The 27509-nt window shown below is 40.3% G+C and overlaps 1 protein-coding gene across 1 annotated transcript in view; it reads right to left on the bottom strand.

The window, feature by feature from the left end:
* Nucleotides 1-870: 870 nt before the first annotated feature.
* Nucleotides 871-27509, bottom strand: part of MAN1A2 (mannosidase alpha class 1A member 2) — a gene marked incomplete at its 5' end in the record, with an annotated part of 142718 nt that continues 116079 nt past the window's right edge. Inside the window, 4 exons of the mRNA XM_082498210.1 lie at nucleotides 871-1817; nucleotides 5684-5799; nucleotides 13769-13941; nucleotides 21639-21858. Of these exons, the coding sequence (XP_082354336.1) occupies nucleotides 1685-1817; nucleotides 5684-5799; nucleotides 13769-13941; nucleotides 21639-21858 (642 nt within the window). The 3' untranslated portion in view covers nucleotides 871-1684. The remainder of the gene's footprint in view (nucleotides 1818-5683; nucleotides 5800-13768; nucleotides 13942-21638; nucleotides 21859-27509) is intronic.

Below are 27509 nucleotides of genomic sequence, written 5' to 3'. Positions count from 1 at the left end.
TGGAGGGAAAAGCTTTTATATATAAAACTTGCTATATAAACATTTTTGAGGGAGAGAAATACCACTTACTCTCTTTAAATCTGATACCGTATTGCTGTAGCTCACTGAAGAGTTCTTCCACTCACTTTAGTATGAAAACACAATCAAGATTTTTTAAAGACTCAACCTGTGCACTAATTAGTAGGAGAAGGAGCACCTCACAGCTCTTTTTCAGCAAAGGGGCCAGTCACCATGGCAAAATAGCTTGAGAGCTATAAAGGGGAATAAAAAGAATAATTTGAGCTGTAAGGATTCTGGAACAATGATAAAAAAAAAAGAGATTGATATGCACTTGAAAAGACAAAACTTATTTTAGCAAGTAAGTGAAGACTGAAGCAGACTCCATTTAAGTGATACTGTTCTGCCCAGCCTAGGAGTACTTGGGGAAAAAAACTCATGCAGGTAACAGCATCTCATTTCCTAGAAACTAATGGAAGAAGATACTCTTCCATTTCTTTTTCCACTCATATGTAAGAGATGTTATGTTGTTTCCAAAGAAGATCATGTTGGCTTTGTACTGGAGCACTGAGAAGAAAAGGAGTTTTGAAAACTAAATCACAGGCAGTTTTCAGCTTCTGCCATACACATACCTGCAAAGAAGGTTCCATGAACAGTATCCAAAGAATGAAATTTAACTTCTAGGAAAAATGCTGATTGTGTGGAAAAATACAAAGCAACAAACTCCTGCTGCTTAGCTCAAGGGGAGTCTTTTTAAGTGCCATATCCTGTATCCTGTTACATAAATCATGAGAGACTGTTTTTCTCATGTTCTCATCTCTGTTTATTTAGCTGAAAGAACCAGAACTAATAAGAGAATGGTTTTTTCCACGTGACAGGATTTGTGAGGAAGGGAAACCTAGGCTCCTTCCTACCCCTGCGATATGCTCCAGACTCCGTGACTGGAGCTTGCCAAATGAACTAAGCCCACGTTGCTGACAGTGAACTACAAACCAAATGCTTACTAATGGTTTTTTTGGATGTAAGGACACAGCACAGACCTTTCAGCGTTATTTGGAAAAGGGAAAATGAGAAGGCAATAGTTTTTATACTTTAGAGCTGAGTTTTAATAGCTTAGAGGCCCTGAGAATGGCTGCCAGTCTGGACAAACAGATGCTCCTTAGCAAATTCAGACAGGTACAGAAAAAAATCCAAATCCTGATGCTGCTGGTGCAGTGATGTTGCTTTTTGTTGTTGCTTTGTTCATGCCATCATCAAACACAAAAACCCCAAAATAAAATCTAGGTATTTGGAACCCACCCGATCTGAAGAGGTGACTGGCGTGTTGTTCCTTGCAACAGCAAACAGCAGCAAGTTCCTCTCCCTGGATGGGAAAGCCTCTTCTTCCTTATGCTGCTGTGTTTATATTAGACAGTAGATTTGATGTCTTGCTAGGGTTCAAAGCGCATGAAGTCTCTGTCCTGCAAATACCATACTAACGTGTTTTGGTCATGTATAAAACAGAACTTTTTTTTCAGTTTTAACTTCTCTATATGTTGAAGAGCTTTGTTTCTCACGCCAGTATTTGCTTGAATCAGAGGTCTGGTTTTATCAAGTGTCTGTCTCCTCTCCTGCTTAAAGTCTCAAGTGGTCCATGTAAACAAATCAGAGCTGAAAACAGTCTCTTTTCCTCTTCATAGAGCTGTTTTTATCGATATGCAGGATTTCCTGACAGTGTGGTGTTGGCTAAATGTAAAACAGGCAGAGGATGAGCTTCTGTGTTAAAAACCCAGTTGTCTAGTGGTAGAAGGTCATCATTGGAGAAAAGCAGATACAAATACCTAGATATCAAGACAGAGAGGAAAAATGGTGGGTATTAAAGCAAAGCAACAGACAAGAAGGGGCAACACAGCAGCTTCAGGCCCCACCAGTCAGCAGCTAAAACTGTAAACAAGTTACTTGCTTTCAATCTTTATATAGCACCCACACAACCTCCCCTAGTGTAATTATCTGAAAAGTCACTTTTAACATGATCAAGCCCTTCAATAAAAAGTTTTTATAAAGACAGCAATTTAATCTCTGCAAGCAACTTTTGTTTTTCAAGACTCCTTTCAAGGACTTGCAACGTAAAACAAACATCAACACACCAAGCACAAGGATTTCGGGGATAAGGGAGCAGAGAAGAAGTTGGAAAAAAATTCTTAATGGAGTCAGCCCACTTGGAAATGACTAATCCTCTTTAATCCAAATCAAAGATTTTGAGGAAGCACAAGAGAAGCCACTAAGCCATGCCAGATATCTGACTTGTCATCACCATGCTGGAAGCTGGTTCAGCTTCTTGTGGGAAGAAATGGGGCAGTATATCATCCAGAAGGGATTCGTAAATGCTGTACGTTACAAAGCAAAGCAGAGCAAACGAAGCATGTAACAAAGTTAAAGCTTCTGGGCATATGTGGAAGAAGACTATTTCTTGGATCTTTTTTACTACGCACTTTTGAATGTGGCTGTGCTGTACTTTGTAGGAGATATTGGTGGTAGGGATCTTTGTCAAGGCTTCCAAACTCCGCTGCTAAAATTCGAAAGGCATTTCCCTTCTTCCAGAAAGCCTGACTGTGCAAGCGCAAGCGTAACATCATGGGCGTACAGGACCGCTCAGCTTCTCCTTCAGCCTGGTTTCTTGCCATCCAGAAAATGACAGGAAAAGCAGCATGTGACAAGGAAGGAGCGCCATTCCTGCTAGAGGGCTCTGTCACCTCCAGAATGCGGACACACATTGTTCTGCCTTTGCTGTGCTAAGGCTGCTGTTACTTTGCTCTCTCTCTCAATCAGACTACTGTCTACAGTCATGTGTCACTGCCTGATCATTCTTCCATTGCCTTTATTTGCCAGTTGTAGCCACAGCACAAAACACTCAGTGAATCTCTGCTTCTTCTTCACTTCCTAACCAATTAACTGTTTACACACAAAATTTTCTTGCTGAGATGATTCAGTTTTGTCCTCCACGTCTAGTCTCTTTCTCTACAGTTTTCATTTGTCTTTAATGTGTCATCTTTCCTTTCCTCCTTAATCCTTGCTTTCTCCCTCTGCAGCTCTCCAAACTCTTTTTCACCACAGCAGCAATGTTTCATCTTACTCAAATTCTCCTTCCTCATTTGATTCATGCTTTTCCTTTGAATAACTTGCAACTTATTTCTATGTCTTGCTCCTTCCCACTCAACTACTACCTTCTTGTCACTCATACTGCCCAAATGCTCATAATTCGGTGAGTATCTGATGAGCCAAAGTACCTGAGCATCAACAATGCATGTTTGGGAGAGGTATAAATTTTGAATTTGAGGGGAATGAAGATGCAGAAGTTATCATCAATAGCAGATGAGATCACAGCCGGCATTCCATAAGACACAGTTTATGTCCCTCTTCTGAAAGACATCTTCATTTTTCTCATGGCATCACACCCAGCCCTTCTGTCTTTATTTTCATAGTCATTTGAGCTATCCTAAGCTTATGTTCTTTATTTTACCTCAGGGTGATACCAGTTTCTGGTTTGGCTATGCCAACAGCATTAACGTCAAATATCTACTATCCAGCGCTCCAATAAAACTCCATTTTGTCCCACAAGCGGGAAACAATCCAAACCAAAAGCCAATAATTTCTCAGTTCCTCCCTAGAAATGCCTTCTTTTGCAATGCTTCCACTACAGTACATCCAGCTATTGAGTGATACATCAGTGAATTTTCAGATCTCCTTGTGATTATTTAAGATGCAGACAGGATTCTGGCGATACTTCAAAGGTCAGCCTTGTCACCGCAGAAGTCCCTTAGGAGCAGATTTCATTCTCTGATTTGGCTTTTATAGGCAGATCAATCATCTAAGATCACCTCCTGGGGAGGTATTGCTTCTCTGCCTGGACCTCTTTGAAACTGCTGCCTCTCTCTTTGGGAGTATAGCTTTTAGGCTCCTGAAAATGAACTCGAAGGAGTAACTGAAAAAAAACTAATGAAGACAACAGAGGAGGCAGCAGTGGCTGACTTTATTTTTATAATGATAACATGGGGAAACAAAGTATTGTTACTATTAGAGGAGTCTGGTAAGGAGCCAGCAGAAGGACAGAATAGCCAGACTCCCCTTACATGTGATATACTTGGAGCCCCTTCTTGCCAGTGAAACATGTTGTAGTGCCTCAAGTAGGCACCGGTACTGCCACTTTCAGGATCTGCTTTCTCCTTGCTGCATTTTGAGCTCCCAATATCCAAAAATCAATCTTCACATACATCAGCTGCAGCTAAAACCTGAAAATCTGATATTGTTGATACTGTAAACTCTGCTGCTGTACAGAAACCCTGTTGATTTTGCAAAGCCTGCATGCCATACTAGACTGCCAAATGGTTACAACTGTTTTTTCATTGTATCACTGGTTGTAAAGACAGAAAGGGCACCTTAATGAGTCTTTGTTGCCGACAGGTTTGTGCAACAACATATGCATCATCCCTTCCATCACATGTTAGCAGAAAGTAGCATGGATACCTAAGCAGAGACCACAACTAAGTCTCCTAATAGCAGCTCTGGTCTCATTCACATTACCAGCAGTGGCTTCTGTCTATGGATTTAACCAAGTAAAACATTCTCCAAACTATTATGCAGGAGGGAAATAAGGGGGTAGGGAATATAGCCAACTCAGACCCTTTTCTTCCCAAAGTATACAATTCACAAGATTTCAGGGAGATAACCCATACAGGAATCTTGGCAGATTTCAGTGACAGAACTGTATTACCAAATTTGCTGATGTAACTTGAGTATCAAGAAAATTGTCGCACATTAGCAGACGTTGCTTCATAGGCACAACCCCAGAGCGATCACAACTGTGTGACAAAAGAGAGCTCTTGATAGCTGGTTTGTGTCAATGATGAAGGAGATGAGTAGCCGTGACACGTTAGCTCAGTTTTAAAAATGGATCTCTTAATAAAATCTCCATAACATATTCCAATCTTTATACTATTTTTTCTTATTGTTATGGCATATTCTAGTATAGCATTTTTTGTTATTACTTAAAAAGAAACATAGTGGAAGACCAATGACTTTGAGCATTTTACCTTGAACCAAATATGCAACTGAGTGCATTAACTTCTGCAGGATGGACTACAGGTGTCCCACAGATTTGACTGAACTGAAAATATTTAAGTATGTAAAAGATTATAAAATACGCCTGATATTCTTGCTTACAACAACAAGCATTCTAGAAAAATATGCTGTGGGATAAATACAGAAAAATCATCCAAGGGCATGAAGGACTTTTGTTCCATGGATTTACTCCCTTCCAGTGACACACACAAGAGAAACAGCTTCTATAATATCACAGCATGGCACGTACTTGTTTAAGACATATCAAGACAGTGTATCTAAAAAAAAAATGTCTTTTACAAAGGGAATTTCTTAAAAAGAGATAACCTCTCCTCTGCTGTGATGCCAGAAATCAAATAGAAGTCTTAAAACCTAAAGCTCTCTCAGCATAAGCTTCTTGTATGGAAAATTCCACTTGTATTTTCTGCTGGTAAAATGGGCTGATCTGGGACCCTAAAGCTGGGAAAGAAAGAAAGACCAAACCATAAACCCCACTGACAAGACAACAGATTATTTGTTGAGCCATGGTATTCTTCTAGAATTTAGATGCTAGCTTTTACAGGAAGATGCAAGAGTGAAGAGAACTTACTTCAAAGTTTCAGCAAGGAAAAAGCTCTGCTGTACGTCATCGTATGTAGGAGATGAAGAATAGACATCCTTGACACCAGAAAAGCCACCACTCACTCGGCAATACTTGTCAATTGCCTGCAAAGAGGAAGGAAAAAGGAGAAATTAATTGTAGAGCAAAATTTGGAAACATTAAAGGATCAGGCTTGATCCACAAAGGAGATAGCTCTTTTCGTGCTGCATTATTCTGTTGTGAATCTCCTTGCCAGAGGATGCTGTGGATGTTAACAGTTTATGCTGACCAAAAAATATAAAAGGTACTGGACACATACAGAAGTAAAATCCCTCCAGGGCTGCTAACAACACCACATTTGGCAAAATGCTAGATGCTAAGAAAGTATTCTGGGGAAGAATACTTTCTTTCCCGGGTATTTACTGTTGACTGATATTGAGGACAGGACGTGGAGTCAGCAGACTTTTGCTGTCAGCTGGTATGGCTCCTCATAGGTAACACTGAGCAGAACATCCATTGGTCAATCAATGCAATGTGTGCTATGAGGCGCATAGGAAGATGACAAACATCCCTGGATTTTGCAGCTGGAAGAGTCTGAAGAGTTATAGGAGCTCTATGACTAGTAGCTAGTAAGTAGGAATAACATACTGTACTCATCTTTAGGGAATGTTGATTTCATCTTATAAACTCTTCTAGCTGCTGCTTTCTCCCCACATTTCCAACTCCTACATGTGCTCTTCTCTGTTTCCCCTTTTTAACAGTTAAAACCCAAGTCAGCTTGTGTGCTGGACTGCAGAAGAGCTCTTCATCTTTAAAGCACGAAGTTTAAATCCATAAACATTCCATGCAGAAAGAGGGCAATGGATCCGTGATTCACAAATCACGCAACTAGTCAGCTCCAACACAGTACTGCAAAAAGCACAATGGAAGGGGAGGAGACTGGAAAGAAAGAGTTAGTAGCTCAGAGCACCTCTTGCCTACGCTTTCATTATTCCACTCACATGCACGACCTTAAGCACACAAGGATATCAGCCATTAAAACCAGCCCCAAAGAAACGACTGAAATGATTCACAGGTTATTTGTGCTTCCCCACTGCTCTGGCAGTGCTTCCTCAGCAGACACCAGCTTTTTTAATAGATTCATGCAGGGACAGAAAAGGCAGAGAGATGAAGGAAAATGTTTGGCTCAGGATGTCTGTCATTACCAACTACTGAATGTAGGTACCTGTAGTTCAGTAATCTATGATTCAGCCCGTTATCTGGGCTTTAGACCCAGATTTTCATTAATTCTGATTTTTGCTAGTTATACTCAACAGAAGCTAAGGGGAATCAAAGCAGGGGAGCAAATAGGTTTTGAATGATGTCCCTTTTTATGCGGAGAAGACAAATGCAATCAAAATTAACTCTTCAAGGTCCTTTCTATAGCCTTTGCATACTAGAAATACTGGGAAACAAAGGAGACTTTTCCATTGGACATGAAGTATGTTGGTAGATGCCACCACTGAACTTGGGAGGAAAAGTGACCAGCCAAATAAGCAAGGTACCTGGGACAGTAAGTCATAGCACATCGGGTACTACAGCTAACCTCCTCCTAGTATACACTCTTACTCTGTGGAAATGTGAGGTTGTTCGTGGACCAAAGAATAATCCATTTCTTTCAAACTTCTGAAGACTGAGATTTTTAAAGAAGCAAGATGAGAGACTAGCAAAAGTATGTTACTGGAATGGCTGTGGCTCTAGAGCCTGAGCTTCTGCCAAGAAGGGTACTGTCTTTCTTGGGAAAATCTAATTCTCTTTGTAATTAATTCCTTATTTCAAGTGGAGCCTTCTCCAAGTTCAGATGGAAACACTCCCTTTTTTGCTGGGACTTGAGCCTATAAGGAGAAAGCGTCTGGATGAATTTTTTTTAGATCTGATTACCAGCGCAGGCTAGGGCTTCCCTGAGACTATTCACATGTTGGGATGTGGGTGGACCAGGTTTTCTTTACAGTCTGGAGAGTAAGGTGTATGTGACACATCTAGCCCAACAGCATCACATGCATGACAATCTCTTTGCGTGCTCTTGCACACCACAAGTGATGCTAGGTAGCACATGGCAGCCAAACAGGTGAAAAAAAGGAAAAGGAAAAAAACAATTGCTTGGCTGACTTCTGAAGAAATCATACATACGCTGTCTATGGAACCATTTGCACGTTCCTCCCCACAAGTCCTACAGCTGCTAGACAGGTGTGATAGGAATAAACAAGAGCCAAAGCACTTTTGCGTTCTAGGCAGGAAATGAAGTGCTTCCTCTTGCCACTACCCCCATTTTTATGATACTGCAGAACAGGACCTTGTCTCTGCGCTGGAGTGTGGCAAGATCGGAGGGGGGGAGCTCCAGTGGTTACAATCCTGCCAGAATTTCCGGCATGTGGAGTCTGACCTTGCAGGTGTCCCTCTGGTCAATGATTCAGCAATCCTGACACTGTGTGCCACAGCTCAGACAGGAGAAACGTGCTAGTGATTGTGGCAAAATGAAAAGAAGGAACAAACGGTACCACTGTTGGGAAACTGTGTCCTTCCTCCTCAATAATGAAATCCCCAAGACAACCTAAGGGTCACAACTCGTTTATTCTGGAGACTGCAGGTAACAGATAACACTGAGGTGCTGCTCTGTGCTGTAGAAGTCTCATGCTTGGATAACTAAGTGCAACACTGGTGAAGCTGGCAGGCCTAGAAGCCTGAAGAAACAAAATGTGTGATTTATATTATTTTACCTTACAATTATGAAGTAGTCTTGTGCCTTCAGAAATTTCTCCTTGGGGAAACAGACTCTGGCTAGACCGGAGTTCAGGATAGGCAGAGGATTTATCCTAGTTGATCAGCGATCTAGACACTGCAGGTAGAAATGAAGCGTACAGGAAAAATTCCTCTGAAAGACTGCTATACAGCTATTCCTCCAAATATGGATAAACAAATTGTCCTTGATTCAGAGGCGTACAGAACTTCAGGACACTGGCTGAAAAGTTTGGTGCTGTAGACAAGCTGCTTAAAAGGCACTTGAAATTTGCAGTGTTCTGCCTTCACACAGATCTCGGAGTACTTGGTGTGGAGGCATCTGATTTGCCACCTGGACACTCTTTTGCTCAATAGCTGAAGTCCAGTTTCCTTGATAAAATGATGCTAAGTTTATTGCACCCTAGAATACAGAGAAGTCCTAGATGACTGGAAGGATATCAAGGTAATGCTATTATTACGAGGCATTGGCAGGCTGACTGGACAATTTTAGGATGGTGTACCTGATGTTAGTCCCAAACAATTATGGGAACACATGTAAAAAATATAAAAGAACAAGAGCTAATTGACACTGATCAGCATGGTTTTATAGAAAACTACCTTGCTCACAAGCTTGATTTCCTTCTTTGAGGTCTACAAATTGGCAAATAAAGGTAACTGTACACTTGTAATAAACTTAAAAGTTTCTGAAGCAATTGACATGGTACCATAAGACGTTATGATAAAATAAAATAGCACTATATCATATCGACAACACTATCTTAATTTAAAAGCAACTAATGGTGCTCTAAGAACGAACTGGCAACGTAAAATCATCACCAAATAGAGCTGCTTCCGACAGAAATCCACCAGGAGTGGTCTGAAGTTTTACCAATTGCTGCAACACAGCTGCTGGCAAAAATGACATGGGTAAATAACAGCAGACAGTATAATGTGGCAGTAACTGGGGTCCAAACAAAGTGAGTTCCATATAAACAGATACACAAACCTAAATCTAGACAGAAAGGGTCTGTAACTGCAGAACCAGATTAGCCTGGAAAGTAGAGACACTTAAAAGAATTCAGTGGCCACATGAGACAATCCAGTATGAGTTCCTGCTAGGATGTTGTGGCAGGTGAGCACACAGGGATAGTAAACAGTAGCAGAGATATAATTTTACTTTTGCAGAGGGCTGTGGGTAAAGTCAAAACTGGAATATGCAATTCAAGAACTCTTTTTTAAAAAAAGGATGATGAACTGACGTGGGTGCAGACATTTGGAGAAAATGCTTTACAGTGGGAGACAATACAATTTGTTTAAGTAGACTCACTAGTAAGCTTATTATAATCTATAAAAACTCTTTGGAAAGAAAACATGGGGGAATAAAAGACATTTTAATATGGTATAGGAAGTCACAGGAAAATCCAGTGACTGGCAGCTGAAACTAGACAAATTCAAGTGGGAAATAAAGCATATATTTTTACCAGCACAAGTAATTAAATAATGGAACAAACTATCAAAAGAAGTGGATTTTCCAGTTCCCTTTATTCAAATCAAGAGTAGAACAGAAGAATATGCAATCGTGTACTCTTGCCAAATACATGTGTCTCAGCTCAAAAATGATGCGAAGTGAAATTTCAGGGCCTGTGACATACAGGGAGGTCAGAGTTGATCTAAGTTCTTTGGAACTAAACTCACAGCTTCCAACCCATGAACTCTGAACCCCTGTTTCTTTCACTTCCAACCTATGCTTGGCTCTTTTCTTTCTACTTTGCTTCAGTGAGTAGAGAGCTATAGGTCTTTCCAATCCATCTTACTGTCAATCCTCAATTTGCCTGAAGTCTTGGATATTATTTTTGCTGTAAGTAGAAACTCCGAATGAACTCTGCAGCTTCCCTGGTGCAATCCTGCTTAGTCAGATACGCAAGTCCCCAACAAATAGCTGAATGCTTCATTCAAACAGCTTAGATCAGTAACTGGCTTTACATTCCTATTGTGAGGCGGTGGCTCTTATTACTTTCAAATAATTAGCCTAAAAAAGGATTTTAGTCATTTTCGGTATTTACCCTGAATATCTTGCATGTATATTTCTGTAATACTTCAGCCAGCCCCCAGCATACCATCATCCAATTTGGCTGGCCCAGTACAATTGAGATTGATGTTGTCTCTAGTGCTAAGTATAGCATTAGGGAGAATTAGCCTTTTTTTATGAAGAAAGAGATAAAGACCCTGTCACAGAGATTTATGATGACTGAGGAAATATAAAATTCAACTTCCTGTTTTTTCCCCCACAGACACCGGATTTGGAGAGATGTGACAAAGCAGGCCTTAGTCAAAACACAACATCTGCACTAAAATGTCCAAGTTTTGTCCAAAAATCTAGATAATAAAGCCAAAAAGAAGCTGCCAATGGTGAAACAGATAAAGAAAGTACAGTACAAAGATCTGCATACACATACAATCCAGCCCTCTGTGCAAATTCCCATTGATAAAAGGCAGAAAGAGATCTGGGCTGGAAGTGCTAAAGAAACTTAAGTAATGCAGTATACTGAAAAGCCAAGTGGTTCTGCAATGTATCCTGGGTCATCTCTGAAGAGTTCTTAAAATGACAGAAGCAGACCTCTAACATACTGGTGAGCTAGCCCGATCCATTGGGGTAGCGATGTATTCATGCGTTCAATGAAGCAAACAAGGAAGGCCACTACGAACTCAGGCATCAAACACCAGGTTCCACCAGGTCCAGTGTAGAATAGTAAGACCATTTAGAACTCAGAAACAAAACTCAGTTTCCCCAAAACTTTAAAACAACTACCAGACTTCTGATGAAGAAAGCATCATTCACCATGAGAAGGCTGTAATACAGATTTCAAAGAATTCTTCAGTGGTTGAAAGCAAATACAGACAGTGTTGTAGACAAGCAGCAAGCCAACTTCTCTGTGTGTCGTACCAGATTCTCCTTTATTTATAAATGGAAGAATAAACACAACCAGAGCTGTGTGTGGTAGGGAAGAAGGGAAAGTAGAGAGTAGGTGTGAGTAGTAAACACAAGAACTTATTATCTACATGCAGGGAACAGAAAACCACGGGGAACAAAAAGCTTCCCGAGCTTCTGTGTTAGTATGATGATAGGGGAAAGAAAATCTGTTATTGTGGGAGGGAGGGCTACGAAAACCATTTACGAAGAGTTAGGGAATATTTTACAGCTATGTTGGATAAAGGAGCTCTTTATTGAGGAAGCAAGCAAAAAAAGGCACTCTGTAAGGACAGAGGCAGTTAAGCATGTGGGCTGCTTGATTTACACAATTTCGATGCAGGTTGACAGAAGGATAAAATAAAATCCTACCCTGCACACAGAAAATTGGAGGCAGGGGAGGAGGAAGGGAGGGTTTGGGTTTGAAAGCATTAATGGGGACCAAGATATGAAGGCAAATGGAGAAAACGAAACAAAATGCAATTCAAGGCATGCTTTGCAGTGTGCTTAAGAGACAGAACTTGGCCTGAAAAATTTACGATTGTAAATTCTTTAACCTAGTACAAAGGACCCAATCTCAGCTTGGATCATCCAGCCAGAGCTTTTGACAGGAGCTGGTGTTAGATCAGCAAGCATTTGTAGTACACGCAGTGGCAAGGAGCAGTTTACTAAATCCATTTCTTTGTCATGTTAGAAACATGCATAGTTTGGGCAGGAGGGATGATGTGACTCAGTGTTTGATGTTTTGCAGAGTGCCACAATGCATTGTGGAATACAAATGTGACAAAAGCGGAACCTCTCTCCAGAGTAACATAATGTTGGTTAAAACAAAACAGTCTACAACGCAAAATCTAGCCAAGACTAAGTCACAATCTTAAAATACTTTGACTTTGCTATGTGACTGTAACTGTGCTGAGGGAAGGGTCGGGATGAGCTCAGCTAAATATTCTGAACCTGCCCTATCTTCCACCTGATGAATACAGACTTCTCAACAGATCTCTTGCTCCACGTACTTTTTCTGGGTCTCTTGCCTCTGGACCGAAACTGGTTTTCACCTGCAGAATAAAGTTTCTCCAGGCTCTTGATTCATCTCTTCCTTTGCTCTTCTCTGATCTCTGTTGGCTGTACTCAAAATATTTCATTAGCGTCTTGTTATCTTTAATGTTTATTCACATGTCTGAAACTGGCTTTGAGCTGTGTTTCCAAAGACTGATGGAGCTGTAGCAGGGAAGTGGAGGAGCTGTAGTAATCCACAGATCTTGAAGATGACCAGAAAATTGCTTGGCCAGCAAATTAGTTTTGCACAGCCTCAGTACAGACCATCAGATGGAAGCAGTGAGAAACATGAGACCAAAAAAAGCTCACAAGTTCAGCCCTAGGAAGCATTAAAAAAAAGTCTTTGGGGGATTACAAATAATTTTTACAATTAGAATATTATATTGTCATGTGAAAATGAAGCCTAGTTATTCATATAGCCCATAATCTATGAATACCAGACAAAGGAGTTATCCATCAATGTATGAATGACAAATGAAGGAAGGCCACGAGCAACAGATTGGTGTTAATGAATCTGGGTTTCTGCAGACCATTACAAGCATTTCCCATGAGAAAGAGTCAGAAGCATTTTCACACTTGGAAACCTGATTAAAACATACAACTAGATTTAAACCCAGGAAAGCAGCTATATAAAAAAAAAGCAACAATCTCTAAAATATCTTAGCAACAATTTTTAAGTTGTGCCTTATGTGCCATTACTTATTCACTTCCCCTTCTGGTCTACTTCTAGTGATGTAATTTTTTGTTATAACTGAGCAAATCTAAATCTAAACTGACTGGCAAATTTCTTTCCTTCCAATCAGACAATTAAGAAAAGAAAGATCCGTGATACCAACCCACATATATACATGTACGCGCTCTCTAGTCCACAAACTGTCTCAGAACAGTTGTCCTACCACTTGTGTTTTAACAGCCGACCAAGAAGAAACTGTAAGAATAGCTTTGTCTTTTAATCTAATCTGAGTGCTAACACATGCTTAACAAAGTTATTTATAATACACTTTCATTTCGCAGGATAAATTACTTCTCTCAGGGGCTGTGGACTACTGATAACAGTAGGAGTCCTGACCAGCGGATTCTATTTCCAGCCCTAAAACCCATCAGCTGTATAAGGCTGAACGCATCTCTCATCTGCGTGTCTGTTTCAGCAGTTGCAAAACAGGAGTAACTGCACGCACCCCCGTATATACTGCAGTTTACAGGGACTCGTGAAAATCAGTTACCATTTAAAGTGTTTCAGTACCACTGGATGAAAGTGGCTACAAAAGGAAATACATAGAATTAGTGTACTGACAGATAATTAATAGATTTACCTGCGTTGCCTCCCAGCCCCACTGCCTGTACTTGGGATCGTGGGTGAATCTCCACATATACCAGTAGGTCTCAATCACCTCTGGTCTTAGGATGTAATACTTCTCATTCTGCCGCACTGCCACCGCCTCCACACCACCATCAAATTTGAATGCTTCGGGACCCAGCTTTAATGCTGCAGAGGAAAGGGGGGGGGGAAAAGAAAAAACAAGAAAAGATTTATTCCTTAGCAGTCTTTGCAGGAAGGGTGGCTAGGAGACTGCTATATCCCAAGCATGTGAGAAAACCAGAAACTAGCTTGTCTCTAAGCAGTCTCATAAATATTTCCTATTGTTGAGGCCTATAATTTTTCTTATGAATAATTTATCCAATTCCTGTGAGAAAACTACCTATCTTGACAGAAGTACAGTAATCCTCTGGAAAACTAATGAAACGCTAAGAATATAAACACATTAACACATTCAATTACAGGATAAAATTAAAGTGATCAACATCAGTTCTTTACAAGCAAAAGAAAAAAAATACCGTCAACAGAGGTTTTGATGCCCTTTGATCCCGCCAAGCACAGCAGCAAAGGATCTTGGAACGCAACCAGCTATCGCCATCTCAAACAACCTGCATCTTTATCCAAACTCACTTGGTTTAGGGAAGTGCTGTCAGGCCACCATACCTGATGTGCTTCGTAATGTGATCCTCAAGTATTACAACAAGGCAATGAAAACCCAGCTACACCTGAAAATAAATCCCTGAAGTAAGAGATTCACTATTTCAGCCCTTAAAGGAAGCTGTAATGGCCCTGTGCCAGCATCTGGAAGACTATTCATATAAAAAGGAAGAACCTGTAGAAAAACTGTCTATAATATGAAGATGCAATTACATATATATTTTTTTATTATGCAGCTACACGTTATTCCTCAAATCATAGAATCATAGAATCAGTGAGGTTGGAAGGGACATTTAAGATCATCAAGTCCAACCATTAACCTACCCTGATAAAAACACCACCACTTCTAAACCATGTCCCTAAGCACCTCATCTACCCTTTTCTTAAACACCTCCAGGGATGGTGAATCCACCACCTCTCTGGGCAGCTTATTCCAATGTTTAATAACCCTTTCAGTGAAAAAATGCTTCCTAATATCCAATCTAAACCTGCCCTGACATAACTTGAACCCGTTTCCTCTTGTCCTATCACTTGTCGCCAGGGAGAAGAGGTCAGCTCCCATCTCTCTAAAACCTCCTTTCAGGTAGTTGTAGAGGGTGATAAGGTCTCCCCTCAGCCTCCTCTTCTCCAGGCTAAACAACCCCAGATCCCTCAGTCGTTCCTCATAAGATTTGTCCTCCAGACCCTTCACCAGCTTTGTAGCCCTTCTCTGGACACGCTCCAACACCTCAATGTCCTTCTTGTAGTGAGGGGCCCAAAACTGAACACAGTACTCGAGGTGAGGCCTTACCAGTGCCGAGTACAGGGGGATGATTACTTCCCTAGTCCGGCTCACCACACTATTCCTGATGCAGGCCAGGATGGTGTTGGCCTTCTTGGCTGCCTGGGCACACTGCTGCCTCATGCTCAGCCGGCTGTCCACCAACACCCCCAGGTCCTTTTCTGCCAGGCAGCTTTCAAGCCACTCCGCCCCCAGTCTGTAGCACTGCATGGGGTTGTTGTGACCCAAGTGCAGGACCCGACACTTGGCCTTGTTGAACCTCATACCATTGGCCTCAGCCCACATTTGACACAAATAATGCACTCTTACCTACAGCTGCACCCCACCCTTTGCTTTGGCAGAGAATTTTTAAGGTGCTGGACTTTGAAGCTGCACTTGAGCTTTAAAAGTTAGCAAAGAGATTAATCATGTAATTCCTATGGGCTAGAGGCTGAAATGAACCATGGTCTCATGAGCCTGAAAGGGGAACCTTAGAATACTACAATGAAAAATATGAACACCTCCCACTGTGTGCCCCAGCAGAGAACCTCCAAAAAAAGTTCCTTAATCTTTTTGTTTCAAGCGACTATGGCTCTGGATGCAAACAGAAAGAAGCACCACTCTTTGCTTCAGCCACAGAGGTGATAAGGAAAACTCCATCAAGAAATGCTTATGATAGCTCTTTCAAAATGGGCCATTTTACCTGTTTCAGTAAAAAAAGTTTAGAATTTTTACTGAAATATCAATGAGATCAGATACAGAGTTCTACCTATCCAAAGTTAAGAAGATAAGAATGGCCATACTGCACCAGATGAAAGTTGATCTGCTCCAGTATCATGTCTGCAACAGTGGCCAAAATCAGACAAAGACGGAGAAGAGGAAGAACAGGCCAAGTTTATATGATACCTTTTTCCAGCTTCTCTATCAGTCTCCAATTTTTTTTGAGCTCAAGTCTTCTCCCAAACCAGACATACTTTTTTATGTGGTCAGTGATTCTTAATAGATTTATTTCCCAAGTACTTATCTGGTGTTTCCTTAAACCTATGTATGCCTTAAGCATCCAAAACAACCTCTGGTGAAGAGTTCCACATCTCTACTATCTCTTCAGTGTAGAACCACTTTTTGTTTCGGTTTGGTTTGGGTTTTTTTCCATTTTCAGCTTGATTCCTACTAGACTCATTCAATAACCCCTAGGTCTTCCCTTGGAGAAGAGAGTGAACAACCGATTCCTATCCACTCTCTCCAGTCCCCTGCTGATTTTGCACCTGTTGTATCCTACCTAAACCATCCCTTTTGCACACTGAGGAATGCTATCCGATCCACTTGTTCCTTGAATGGACACTGTTTCATACTTTTAGTTTTCCTTCTAGCCTTTCTCTGCAACTCATTCAATTCTACTATATCCTTTGTGAAATGCAAGGACCAGCCTGAATACAGCCCTAAAAAGATTAATACAGTGACATAATGACATTTTCTATTTTGTTCTTTCTTACTTTGTTTTTCCTAACTGCTACTGAGCTGACATTTTCATAATCTCAAGAGCAATTTCCTGAGTTGTAATGGTCAGTTAAGAGCTCATAATTTTATATGTGAGGTTAGGAATAATTTTTTCATAGGTGCCTCAATTTAGCATTTAACTACACTGAATTTAATTTAGTAATTTATTATGCAATTACTCAACCTCATAAGGTCCTTGTGCAATTTTTCAGCTTTCATCTTTGCTGAGTAGCTTTTTTAAAAAAAGTTATCATCAGCATGCTTGCTTTACTCTTCCTGCCCTTTTCCTGATATATGCGTATATACGTATAGATAAATATAAGGTATATATATTTTATTTGTATATAAATATATACACGTTAAAATATAAAATGTAAATATGGATGCTTGATGGATGGGCCACTCAGTGGATAAGGAACTGGCTGGATGGCTGCACTCAAAGAGTTGCAGTCAACGGCTCAATGTCCAAGTGGTGAGCAGTGACGAGTGGTGTTCCTCAGGGGTTGGTACTGGGACCAGTGCTGTTTAACATCTTTGTCAGCAACACGGACAGTGGGATTGAGTGCATGCTCAGCAAATTTGCCGAGGACACCAAGCTGTGTGGCGCAGTCGACACACAGGAGGGATGGGATGCCATCCAGAGGGACATGGACAGGCCCGTGCCAACCTCATGAAGTTCAACAAGGCCAAGTGCAAGGTCCTGCCCATGGGTCGTGGCAATCCCATGCACAAATACAGGCTGCGAGGAGAATGGACTGAGAACAGCCCTGAGGAGAAGGACATGGGGGTGTTGGTTGATGAGAAGCTCAACATGAGCCAGCAATCATAGAATGGTGTAGGTTTAGGTTATTCTATAATACACATTTATACATATAGATACACATAAGTGCATAAATATATATCAAATATATCAGAGTACCATTGGTTAACCTGCATTAGTCCACTTCAAGAGCCATTTATCTCTACCCTATTTGTCATACTTCAACTATTTTTTCTCCATGCAGGCACTTGCTACTTATGCTGCAGCTGCTTAATATCCTTAAAAGGCCTTAGTAGAAAACTTTTGAAAAATCCTTTTGGAAATCAGGTAAACCATGTCAGCTGTATTACTCTTATCCACCAAAGAAGTTAAATTTCAGGCAGTTCTGGTGATGCATCACCTACAGAAACTGTGACAACTTCTCTTTCTTTGTAGCCTGCTGGTGCATTAAATCTTTAATAATTTACTGATATCTGCTTCTAATATTATTGCACACTCCAAGAAATTATACCACCCAGAGGATCGGTGATCCCTGCAGATTGTGGCAATCTCACTGAATTTTTATCGGAGACCAAGGATGCAAAATTAATCACAGCACTTCTACTAGTAGCTGATTAAAATAAAGAAGCTACTATGAACATAGTACCTTTTGGGGGAACATTCTTCTAAGCAAAGAACCATCTAAGGCCATTTTACAATGCTAGGTCACACTTTAATCCAGTTAATTTAGTATTAACGGGGCTGACAGGCCATATTTCTAGTCAGGGAGAGCAGATGAGAAACAATTTCACACCATAGTGCAAAATTGCAAAGCTAAATCAGTACCACTTAAAAAAGAGATTTTAACTGATTTAAAGTTTACTTCAATAAGAGCTGTATTGAGCACTGCTGAAAATAAGGGCAAATCCTCAGACTTCTAGATAAATATCTATATATCTGATTTTAGAAATAGTTTTGAAAACATTGCTTCATTTTTTTGTGTGTTCCTTTAAGACTACAGTCAATCTAGCAACACATTTCCTGAAGGTAAGAAAGGATTCATAGTTTTAACAATACTTTCTAGCTTCTAACTGTCATAAAATTTGAGGAAGAGACCCTCCAAGATACTTTTGTTTGAGACTCCCTGAACCGTTCCATCAACGTACATTGTTATTTTATACTTCTCACAAAAACAAGTAAGTATTCTTATCATCTTTGCCTGTTTAGCTGCTTACTGAGAGTCTTGGGACAGAGACAGCATCTCCTCACACCCTGACAATGTCTCAGTTGAAATATTAGTCGTCTGGCTTATTCTACATTGGAATTGTCACATGTGAAAAATAGCAAATGCTGTACCCAGATTCTGAGGACAGTTCTTGTCAGAAACTTTAAAGACAAAAAAAACCCTTTATCCTAAAATAATCTGTCCATAGTCAGTCAATACTTTACATATTATCGGCTAATGGCTGGGAAAATTCTTATTTATAAGGAATAATATTTTACTAAAAATAGCGTGTGTGGTAAATCAGCACGTGCTGCTAATCTATATCAGGAATAGTGTGGTGAGCAGGACTAGGGAAGTAATCATCCCCCTGTACTCGGCACTGATGAGGCCACACCTCGAATGCTGTGTTCAGTTTTGGGCCCCACGCTACCAGAAGGACATTGAGGTGTTGGAGCATGTCCAGAGAAGGGCAACAAAGCTGGTGAGGGGTCTGGAGGACAAGTCTTATGAGGAACGACTGAGGGAATTGGGGTTGTTTAGTCTGGAGAAGAGGAGGCTGAGGGGAGACCTTATCGCTCTCTACAACTACCTGAAAGGAGGTTGTAGCAAGGCGGTGTTGGTCTCTTCTCCCAAGTAACAAGCGGTAGGATGCAAGAAAACATCCTCAAGTTGCACGAGGGCAGGTTTAGATTGGATATTATGAAAAAATTCTTCACTAGAAGGGTGAAAGAAGTGCGTTTGTTCTGTGAAATTCTGTTTTGATTTTGCTGAGACTGGACCTTGAAAATAACATTGATTTTTTTTTTCCTCGTGCTCAGCCCTTACGGAAATGTAGGCTGCTTCATAAAGTAGTATTTTACACTGATATATTATAAAACCAGGCATATGCTGCAGTTTGTTATGAGCAGCCCTGAGAAGACACAGAAAAGGACGGTTTTAGATGGTTTATCTGAAGAAAAGAGCTCTCTATGCTCAGCACCTTGCTGTCTCCTCTGGGCACATCAAATGGGGCAAGAGTTCTCCCAACTACAGGAGACAGATCAGGCTCTCCCCTTTGCTGACTGAAACATAAACCTACCAGCTGAACCAGGATGCCTGTCTGCCCTCTGAAAGACAGTCTTTTTCTGCAGCCAGCTAGTCCTGCCATTGAAGTGCACAATTATGTCTCAAATATTGCTGTTAAAGCATAATTAAGAAGTTGACATTTTGCACATAACAGAACTTTATTGTCTTTGAAAAATCAGTCCAGGAAAAAAAAACAAACAAACAAACAAACAAAAAACCCAAAACAAACAAACAAACAAATCCACATTACTTCAATTGCAGGACTGAACAAAAGAAAACTAGGACACTGCAAATTTATAGCTGTCTGTACAACTTTCAGTCTGTTTCCTTTGTGTGTGTGTTCTTATACAGTCATTAAATATGTAACCAAAACTTTTATCCCCCTGTCTTTTGACTTATTTAGGGTACAGAATAAACATCTGAAGGAATAAAATTAGGACTGCTGCAAAAACAACTGTAAATTCAGTATTGCTTATTTTTAAGTGTCAAACATTCAAATGTTTAATTTCAATGTTCGATTTTTCGAAGTGCAGTAATAGTTATTATGCCCTACCTTTTTCCTTAACCATCCTCTTTTTTTCCTTCTTTTTTTTTTTAATGCTATTGCTACCCAGGTAAAAGTATCGCTTATGACCATCAAATTGAATTATTTAAAATTACAGGTAACTATACAATACTGTGTAATCCTGTGAATAAATACATGAATTCTCATCTTAAAACTGCTTTTGAGTTTTAGTTACCATTACTTCGACTAGGAAGTTATTTCAGAAGCTCACTTCTCTGACGGCTACACAAAGCCATTTCCAATTTCCAACCTACATTTATTCACGGCGAGCTTACAAATCTTGCTCTTGGTATAACTGTGTTGTTTATATCTTAAAATAACTCTATTTCTTTTCAGTGTTTGCCCCTTGAGATGACAACAAAATTAATTCCCTTCTTTGGCATTATTTTTCTAGTCTGAGCAGGCCAACCTCTCTTATTTTCCCACTGTAAGATAAAAGCTCTGTTGCTCTAATCATTCTGTTGGTCCTTCTCTGCATTTATTCTGCTTGAAATTCAGATTTGTACAGCATATTCTGGATGACAAATTATACGTGTCTTCTAAGGCAGTGTTAATATTCTCTAATCTCTACTGAAAATTTTTCACCTGATACAGACGAGGGCTGCACTGGCATTTTTCAACTCCCCATTTAGAAGACAGAGCTCCAGCCTTTTTTCTGGTGAACTTTTTATTTCTGACAGTCCAGTCCTCAAGAACTTCCTGTTTCCTTTTCTGAGACTCTTCTGTTTTAACTGTGTCTTATGACTTTTTGGCCACTGTAAGTGTAATCAGCACACTCTGACTTTATGCATCAAGGCCACTATTAAAGATGTACAATAAACCTGATCCCTAAGGCTGAACTTGAGAAACTTCCAGCCCAACAGTGAAGTCTGATATTGCCTCCTCATTAGTCATGTCTTTGGCCATCTCACAGTTTGCATACTAATGTTCATCCTCTCTCTAGTTTACTTGTACTTACCTAGGATATACTATTACTGAAAACAGCGAAAGGTGTATTTACAAATTTTTCACTCTATATAACTGTAAGAACAGTATATATGAAATGAAAAATTGCCCTATGTATATGGGAGGACAAGAGTTCACACTCACTCCTTCCTCCCTGCACCCATATGACCTATCTTAGCTGACTGCTCCAAAAATAGGGATAAACGTGCAGTAAGGAACCATATAAAGTCTGGTTTGACTTTTACTCACTATGGTGTAGGTCAGAAGTAAATACATGGATGTTAAAAAAATTATACCGGTATAAAAGCAGTGCATGTTAAACAAGGCATAGGTCCATAACAAATCTTAAAAAGAATTACGACAATTTCTGTAGTTCAACTACTGAAATAACTAGATTAGCAACGTATCTTACTTGTCCTGTCATATGACTCATGACATGTATGTGCAATTTCAGCGCCGAGCTGCAAATAATGTCCAGCTTTATCATCTCTGGAACCATCTGCTCCAAGGGCAAACATTCCCCCTGCAAAACAGGTCAAATGGCCCATCTTTCTTTCAAGGTGCCCATTCTTCCACTCCCCGATGAAGGTCAGTCCTCCATTGGACTTTCTGATGAGATGTTTTTCTATGGCCTACGAGAAGATTAAGAGAGCTTTCAAATACTGTTTCATATGCAAGTTTTACATACTAACTCTTCTTCAGAGTAAGATACTGTTTTCAAAACAAAAAAGAATTTTCTTCTCTTGCCAAATTCACTTCTGAGCACTACAGGAACAAACAGTTATAAAAATATAATTTCAATGCACACAAAAAAATACCCTAACTGCTAAATGATGCTAATGAGATCAATCATAGGAAAATCACAACATAGATAACATGGCACTTTTAGCTGAGAATTCAGTACATATTTTATGGCTCAAACAATGTTAGTCTACCTGTTAACTCTGAGAAGGATCTATTTATTCTGCTGTACAGTCTGTGTGTTTTCAGCATAGATGCACGTCGGATACTTTTGGTCAGGAACGTATGTAAAGGCAGCACCTATACTCTCAGTCAACCTTTAATAGGAAGTGAGAGGAATGCTCCAGCCACCTTCTAGCTGCTTCTCCATAGCAGCTTTCTGATTGCACATGGTCATAGGATGGGTGACGGTTAGAGCAGCGGTTCGCAACAAACATTATTTTACAGGCGAGGTAACTGATGCTTTTTCTTTGCACGTTTGTACCAATATATGTTGTTGCTTGTGATTTATAAATGGTATTCTTCTGGTAGTAGGAAGGAGAATAGCTGACCTAACTTTCCAAAGTTTGCAAACCACATGGAACAACACATTTACTTAAGCCTCTTTCAGAGAGGTTCACAATCCCCACCAATCTACTGCGGTACTTTATCGTATCTTTAGCATTAGATAGTTTTTCTTGTAACTAGAATCTTATTGCAGTTTAAGTCCTATAATTATAAAGACAATTAGCTTCTTTACCATGGAGACATTATGCCTATCTTGTTCCCAGAAATCTCTTTTGTATTTACACAAATAACCCTCTGATGGGTTTACAATTGCCTACAAAGTGCATGACCTGTGACTAGTCAGAGTACTCCAAGGCTGACTGGAGTTGAAAGATAAAAACGTCATTAAAAAGGCATTTACTCCTCTCCTTGCCATCCACAAGATCTATTACCTTTCTGGTATCTACAACAAATTACACCCAAATGTCCATAACTGTATTTTGCACTACAACTAGATATACTGAGAACACACAAGCAGAGGATCCTGCATATAAGGAAAGCTGTTATCATGGATCTGGAGGTCATGTCTGCTGCACATCTACAAGCCTCCTTGCTATCTATACAGTGCAAACTATGCCGTTCACTACAATACAGATTCAAGCAATAAATACATAGATTTATCAGCTTGCAACTTGCAATTCAGGTTTAGAAGTGGACAGTGAAATTGCTTTTCCCTCTAAATGAAAAGTGAGACTGTCTTTTGTTTTCAACAAATGGAGGAACAAAAAGCTTCAAGCTCTTCTGTGACTGTAGTAGGTATTTCAAGGTAATTATTTCTTTTTAAGCTGATGCTTAAGTGATACAGGACTGTTAAAGCAGCTGTATTTAACCCAGCAATATTTGATAACACCCAAGTCCTCCATCCAGGTACTGAAATAACATCTGACAGCCTTCCGAAGTTTTCTTCAACAAAAACCTGTTCTAAAATGTAATTGAAAAATGTATTGAAATTACAGCTAGACAAGGCATAATTTGTAGGATTAGGAGCCTCATCTGGGGAAGACAATAATATAAACAGTAATCTGAAATAGTTGTGTTTCTGAATACGTATGTGTTTCTGTAAGGTTTTCTGAATATGTTCTTGACTTTAGATGCTGCAGTGCTTGCAGCAACTTTTCTGGATGGTTATAGTGACGTGAATCTACACCTCAGCCACATAGCCAGCGAAGATCTACCACCCCCATACGGCCAAGGTGAATGTAGTAGCTAAAAGCCAATGTAGTGGCTTACAGGGAGAAGACTGCATCAGTAGGGCCCTGCTCTTTACTTGTACTGTGGATTGAGCCATCATTTGGATGGTGCGCTTTCTCCACTGTCCTCTATTGAGCCTGTGCGTTCTGAAGGTGATGAGAGAGACGTGCTGGTCTCCATTCCTGTTGGGTTAGCTTCTTCGCTAATACCACTAACAGATCTGAAGTTTGTGCTTATGGCAGGATCCAGCGAGAAGAACGCTGAAATAACTGACAAAGCAGGAACCAGTAAGTCTCTGACAGATGCTAGAGTGTTTGGCTAACCATCACGCAAATTGGCATCGAGGACTGGTATGATACTGTGGCTTCCGTTGCCGGGGAGCTGGATGTGGTTAACCATACAAGCCTCATTTGTTCTGAAAGCATCTGTATAGGAAAGGTTGGATCTGCTGAAAATTCTCCAGCTGAAGATGATACTAAGATCGGTAGCGCTAGCTCTGCTGATTCGATTATCCTAGACTGTGACAAAACTGACATTATGATGATTATATGATTTTTTTTGACCACACGGTACATAAAAGTTGAGAAGTCCTTTTTAAAGGAAAGCTACTTTTACTATGAGGAGCAAGAAGGCTTAAAAGCCTTTGCATTATTTATTTAATGGAGGAAAACATTTTTTTTTCCCAAATGTTGTGTGGAATTCCCTTTTGAATTGTATCTTTTTGTAATTTCATAACTGTTGATGAGTAAATGGTTTCAGGAGCACTTCCAGGGGGTCAAAAATCGCTGTGGTTGGCACCAGGAGAGCCAGCAAAGGCCAAATTTATACACTTCTCCATGAGTTATTCCTTCACTATAGACTTGCTTTCAGGGTTTGACTGAAGAATATCATCTAGATGCAACGTAGCCCTCTTTTGAACAGAGAAAACATCTTCTGAACTTGAACATCACAGTCCTGTATGAGGGGCAGTTTTTGAAATCTGAAAATTAAGTTCTGTCAGTAACTTAATTATTAAGTTCCGTCTCAAGAGCTGCAAAGGAAGCTTCCCCCAAAAGAAAATAAATGCATTCCTCTCCAAATACTTTATCATTCAACAACCCACTGCTTGCTAACAGTATAAAAAGAACAATGAATATTTACAGTTATTAACAAGGAACAGCCAAGCATTGCTGGGAGCACTGCCTAGTGGACAAGAAAAGCTTGAGCAGGTCAGGACAGATCTGACATTTGTGTCCTGGGCTGGATGCCTGGGGCCACAGAGCTCTCCAATAAGTACTGTAAAGAAATGACATCCAGCCAGAACATGAGGAGTATACATGAACTAGAGGGAACATAAGGTCCCAAAGAAAAGACAGTTCACATCAGCTAAGAGATTAACTGATGAAGCAGCTTCCTTAGTCTGTGAAATGCCCAAAACAATAGAGTGAGATGTGAAAACAGAATGTTCTCTATCTGATGTTTATGCTTTCTGTGATTTTTATGACTGCAAAAAAAGGCATTTTCTGAGCTGTCTTGCAGCAGTACTTGCTATGTTGTAATAATGAAACACACTGCTGAATCCTTTTAGCTTTCTAATGCCGTGCAATGAGAAAGAGTGAGGATCAAATTAGAGAGCCTAACAAATTAGACTACTCAAGGCAACAGATCAAAAGGAAGCTTCCCTGTCCTCTGGCTGATGCGAGATGGAGAAAAGACACTTTAAACTAGACTAGCTGGGAGGTCCACACGACAACGTTGAAAGCAAAATTAAGAGGGCCCACCCTCAGTACTTATCACCAAAAAAAATTCTCAAAAAGTTTCACAATTTCAGCTCTTACACAGCTGTGAATCTGTACACTAGGACATTGAAATGAAGTGTCCTTTTGCAGTGGATGACTGTACTAATGTTATATAGCATGTAGAGGTCACAGATACAGAATTTGTTCGTACTCTTGTCATGAGTTATGTGGTAACCTGGGTAAAGCTTCATATGCCATGGATCGGAAATCATGACATCTGAAGAACAGATGCTGCCAATTTTCTTCCTCTTAATACCTCCAAGAAATGGGATATCACTGCCTACTGCAAGACCTGAGAGAGAGGGTATGGTTGTCTATTTTCTACTCTCCTCCCTGTACGAAGCTAAGGCAGTGAAGTGTGGCCGGACAGATATCTTCTTTTAGACTGGTGGGTGCTGAGAACATTTCCAACTCTGTGCTATGAGTGGGAAGAATGTATTTTACACCCTTCCCCTTCCGCTTGCATAAATGACACGGAGGTTTTGGTCCAAGTTTTGAAAAACAGAGTAAGAAGAGTCAGCTATGGAGGAAGACCTATGTTATGGGCAACAACAAAAGAATGTTAAGGGAATGGACTGAGAGCAGCCCTGAGGAGAAGAACTTGAGGATGCTGGTTGATGAGCAGCTCAACATGAGCTGGCAATATGCGCTTGCAGCCCAGAAGGCCAACCGTATCCTGGGCTGCATCAAAAGAACCAGGTCAAGGGAGGTGATTCTGCCCCTCTACTCTGCTCTCGTGAGACCCCACCTGGAATATTGCGTCCAGCTCTGGAACCCTCAACATAAGAAGGATATGGACCTGTTGGAACGAGTCCAGAGGAGGACTACGAAGATGGGCAGAGGGTTGGAGCACCTCTTCTATGAAGACAGGCTGAGAGAGTTGGAGTTGTTCAGCGTGGAGAAGAGAAGGCTCCAGGGAGACCTTATAGCAGCTTTCTAGTACCTGAGGGGTACCTACAAGAAACCTGGAGAGGGACTTTTTACAAGGGCATGTAGTGATAGGACGAGGGGGAATGGATTCAAACTGCAAGATGGTAGATTTAGAATAGATATTAGGAAAGAATTTTTCACTCTGAGGGTGGTGAGTCACTGGAACAAATTGCCCAGGGAAGTTGTGGAGGCCCCATCCCTGGAGGTGTTCAAGGCCAGGCTGGATGGGGCTTTGAGCAACCTGGTCTAGTGAGAGGTGTCCCTGCCTATGGCAGGGGGGTTGGAACTAGATGATCTTTAAGGTCCCTTCCAACCTAAACCATTCTATGATTCTATGATTGGGCTCTTAAAAATATTTTGAGATTTTAAATAAAAATGTGAAATGCAATTATGTAAAACAAATTCTACTCATTGACTCTTTGCCCATGTCTTTCAATCTCAAGTAGGACCCGGGATAAACACAAACCCTGAACCAGAAGCATATTCCACAAGGCATAAATCAGCATGGTTCATGCAGATTCAAATGTACACGGGTGGGTTTAGCTGAGAGAAAGCTGAAGAGGAAGCCATGCTTGCACTGCAGGTCATATCACACATGAAGCGGGAGCAGCGCAGCTCTTTCTCCTTCCTATCCACAGTGTGTTTTCATCTGGTCCCAAATGTGCTTTGCTGTGTCTCCATTCAGAGACAGAGATTTGCCCATAGGAAATATTTGCAAGACTGGGCTTACAGCGAAGAGAATGAAAGGGAAAGTTTATTTTCTCTAATTTTAAAGTGCTCAATTTAGGAATCAGAATAACATTTTTCAACAGTAACCACAAGGGATGTTAAACATCAACTGCTAAACATTTTTAAACCCACAAGACCAAATAAACCGTATTTTAGACAATTAAAAGTATTCAACTAACATTTTGAACTACTAATATTGACTTTAACAAACCCTGGAAAGCTAAGGAAGTTCAAAAGGACTGGGAAATAGCTGATGCTTTAACAGTATTTTAAAAGGTTAAAAGAACAATCATGTAAAATTAATTATGTCATTTCAAAAATAAATGTTTGATTGACAAGTGCATACTGATATTACGAGTATTAGGAAT

This window comes from Vanellus vanellus (genome assembly GCF_965231255.1).
Source record: "Vanellus vanellus genome assembly, chromosome: 1".
Classification (NCBI taxonomy): Eukaryota; Metazoa; Chordata; class Aves; order Charadriiformes; family Charadriidae; genus Vanellus; species Vanellus vanellus.
Note: the sequence above shows the minus strand (reverse complement) of the source record. Positions and strands in the feature narration are given on the sequence as shown.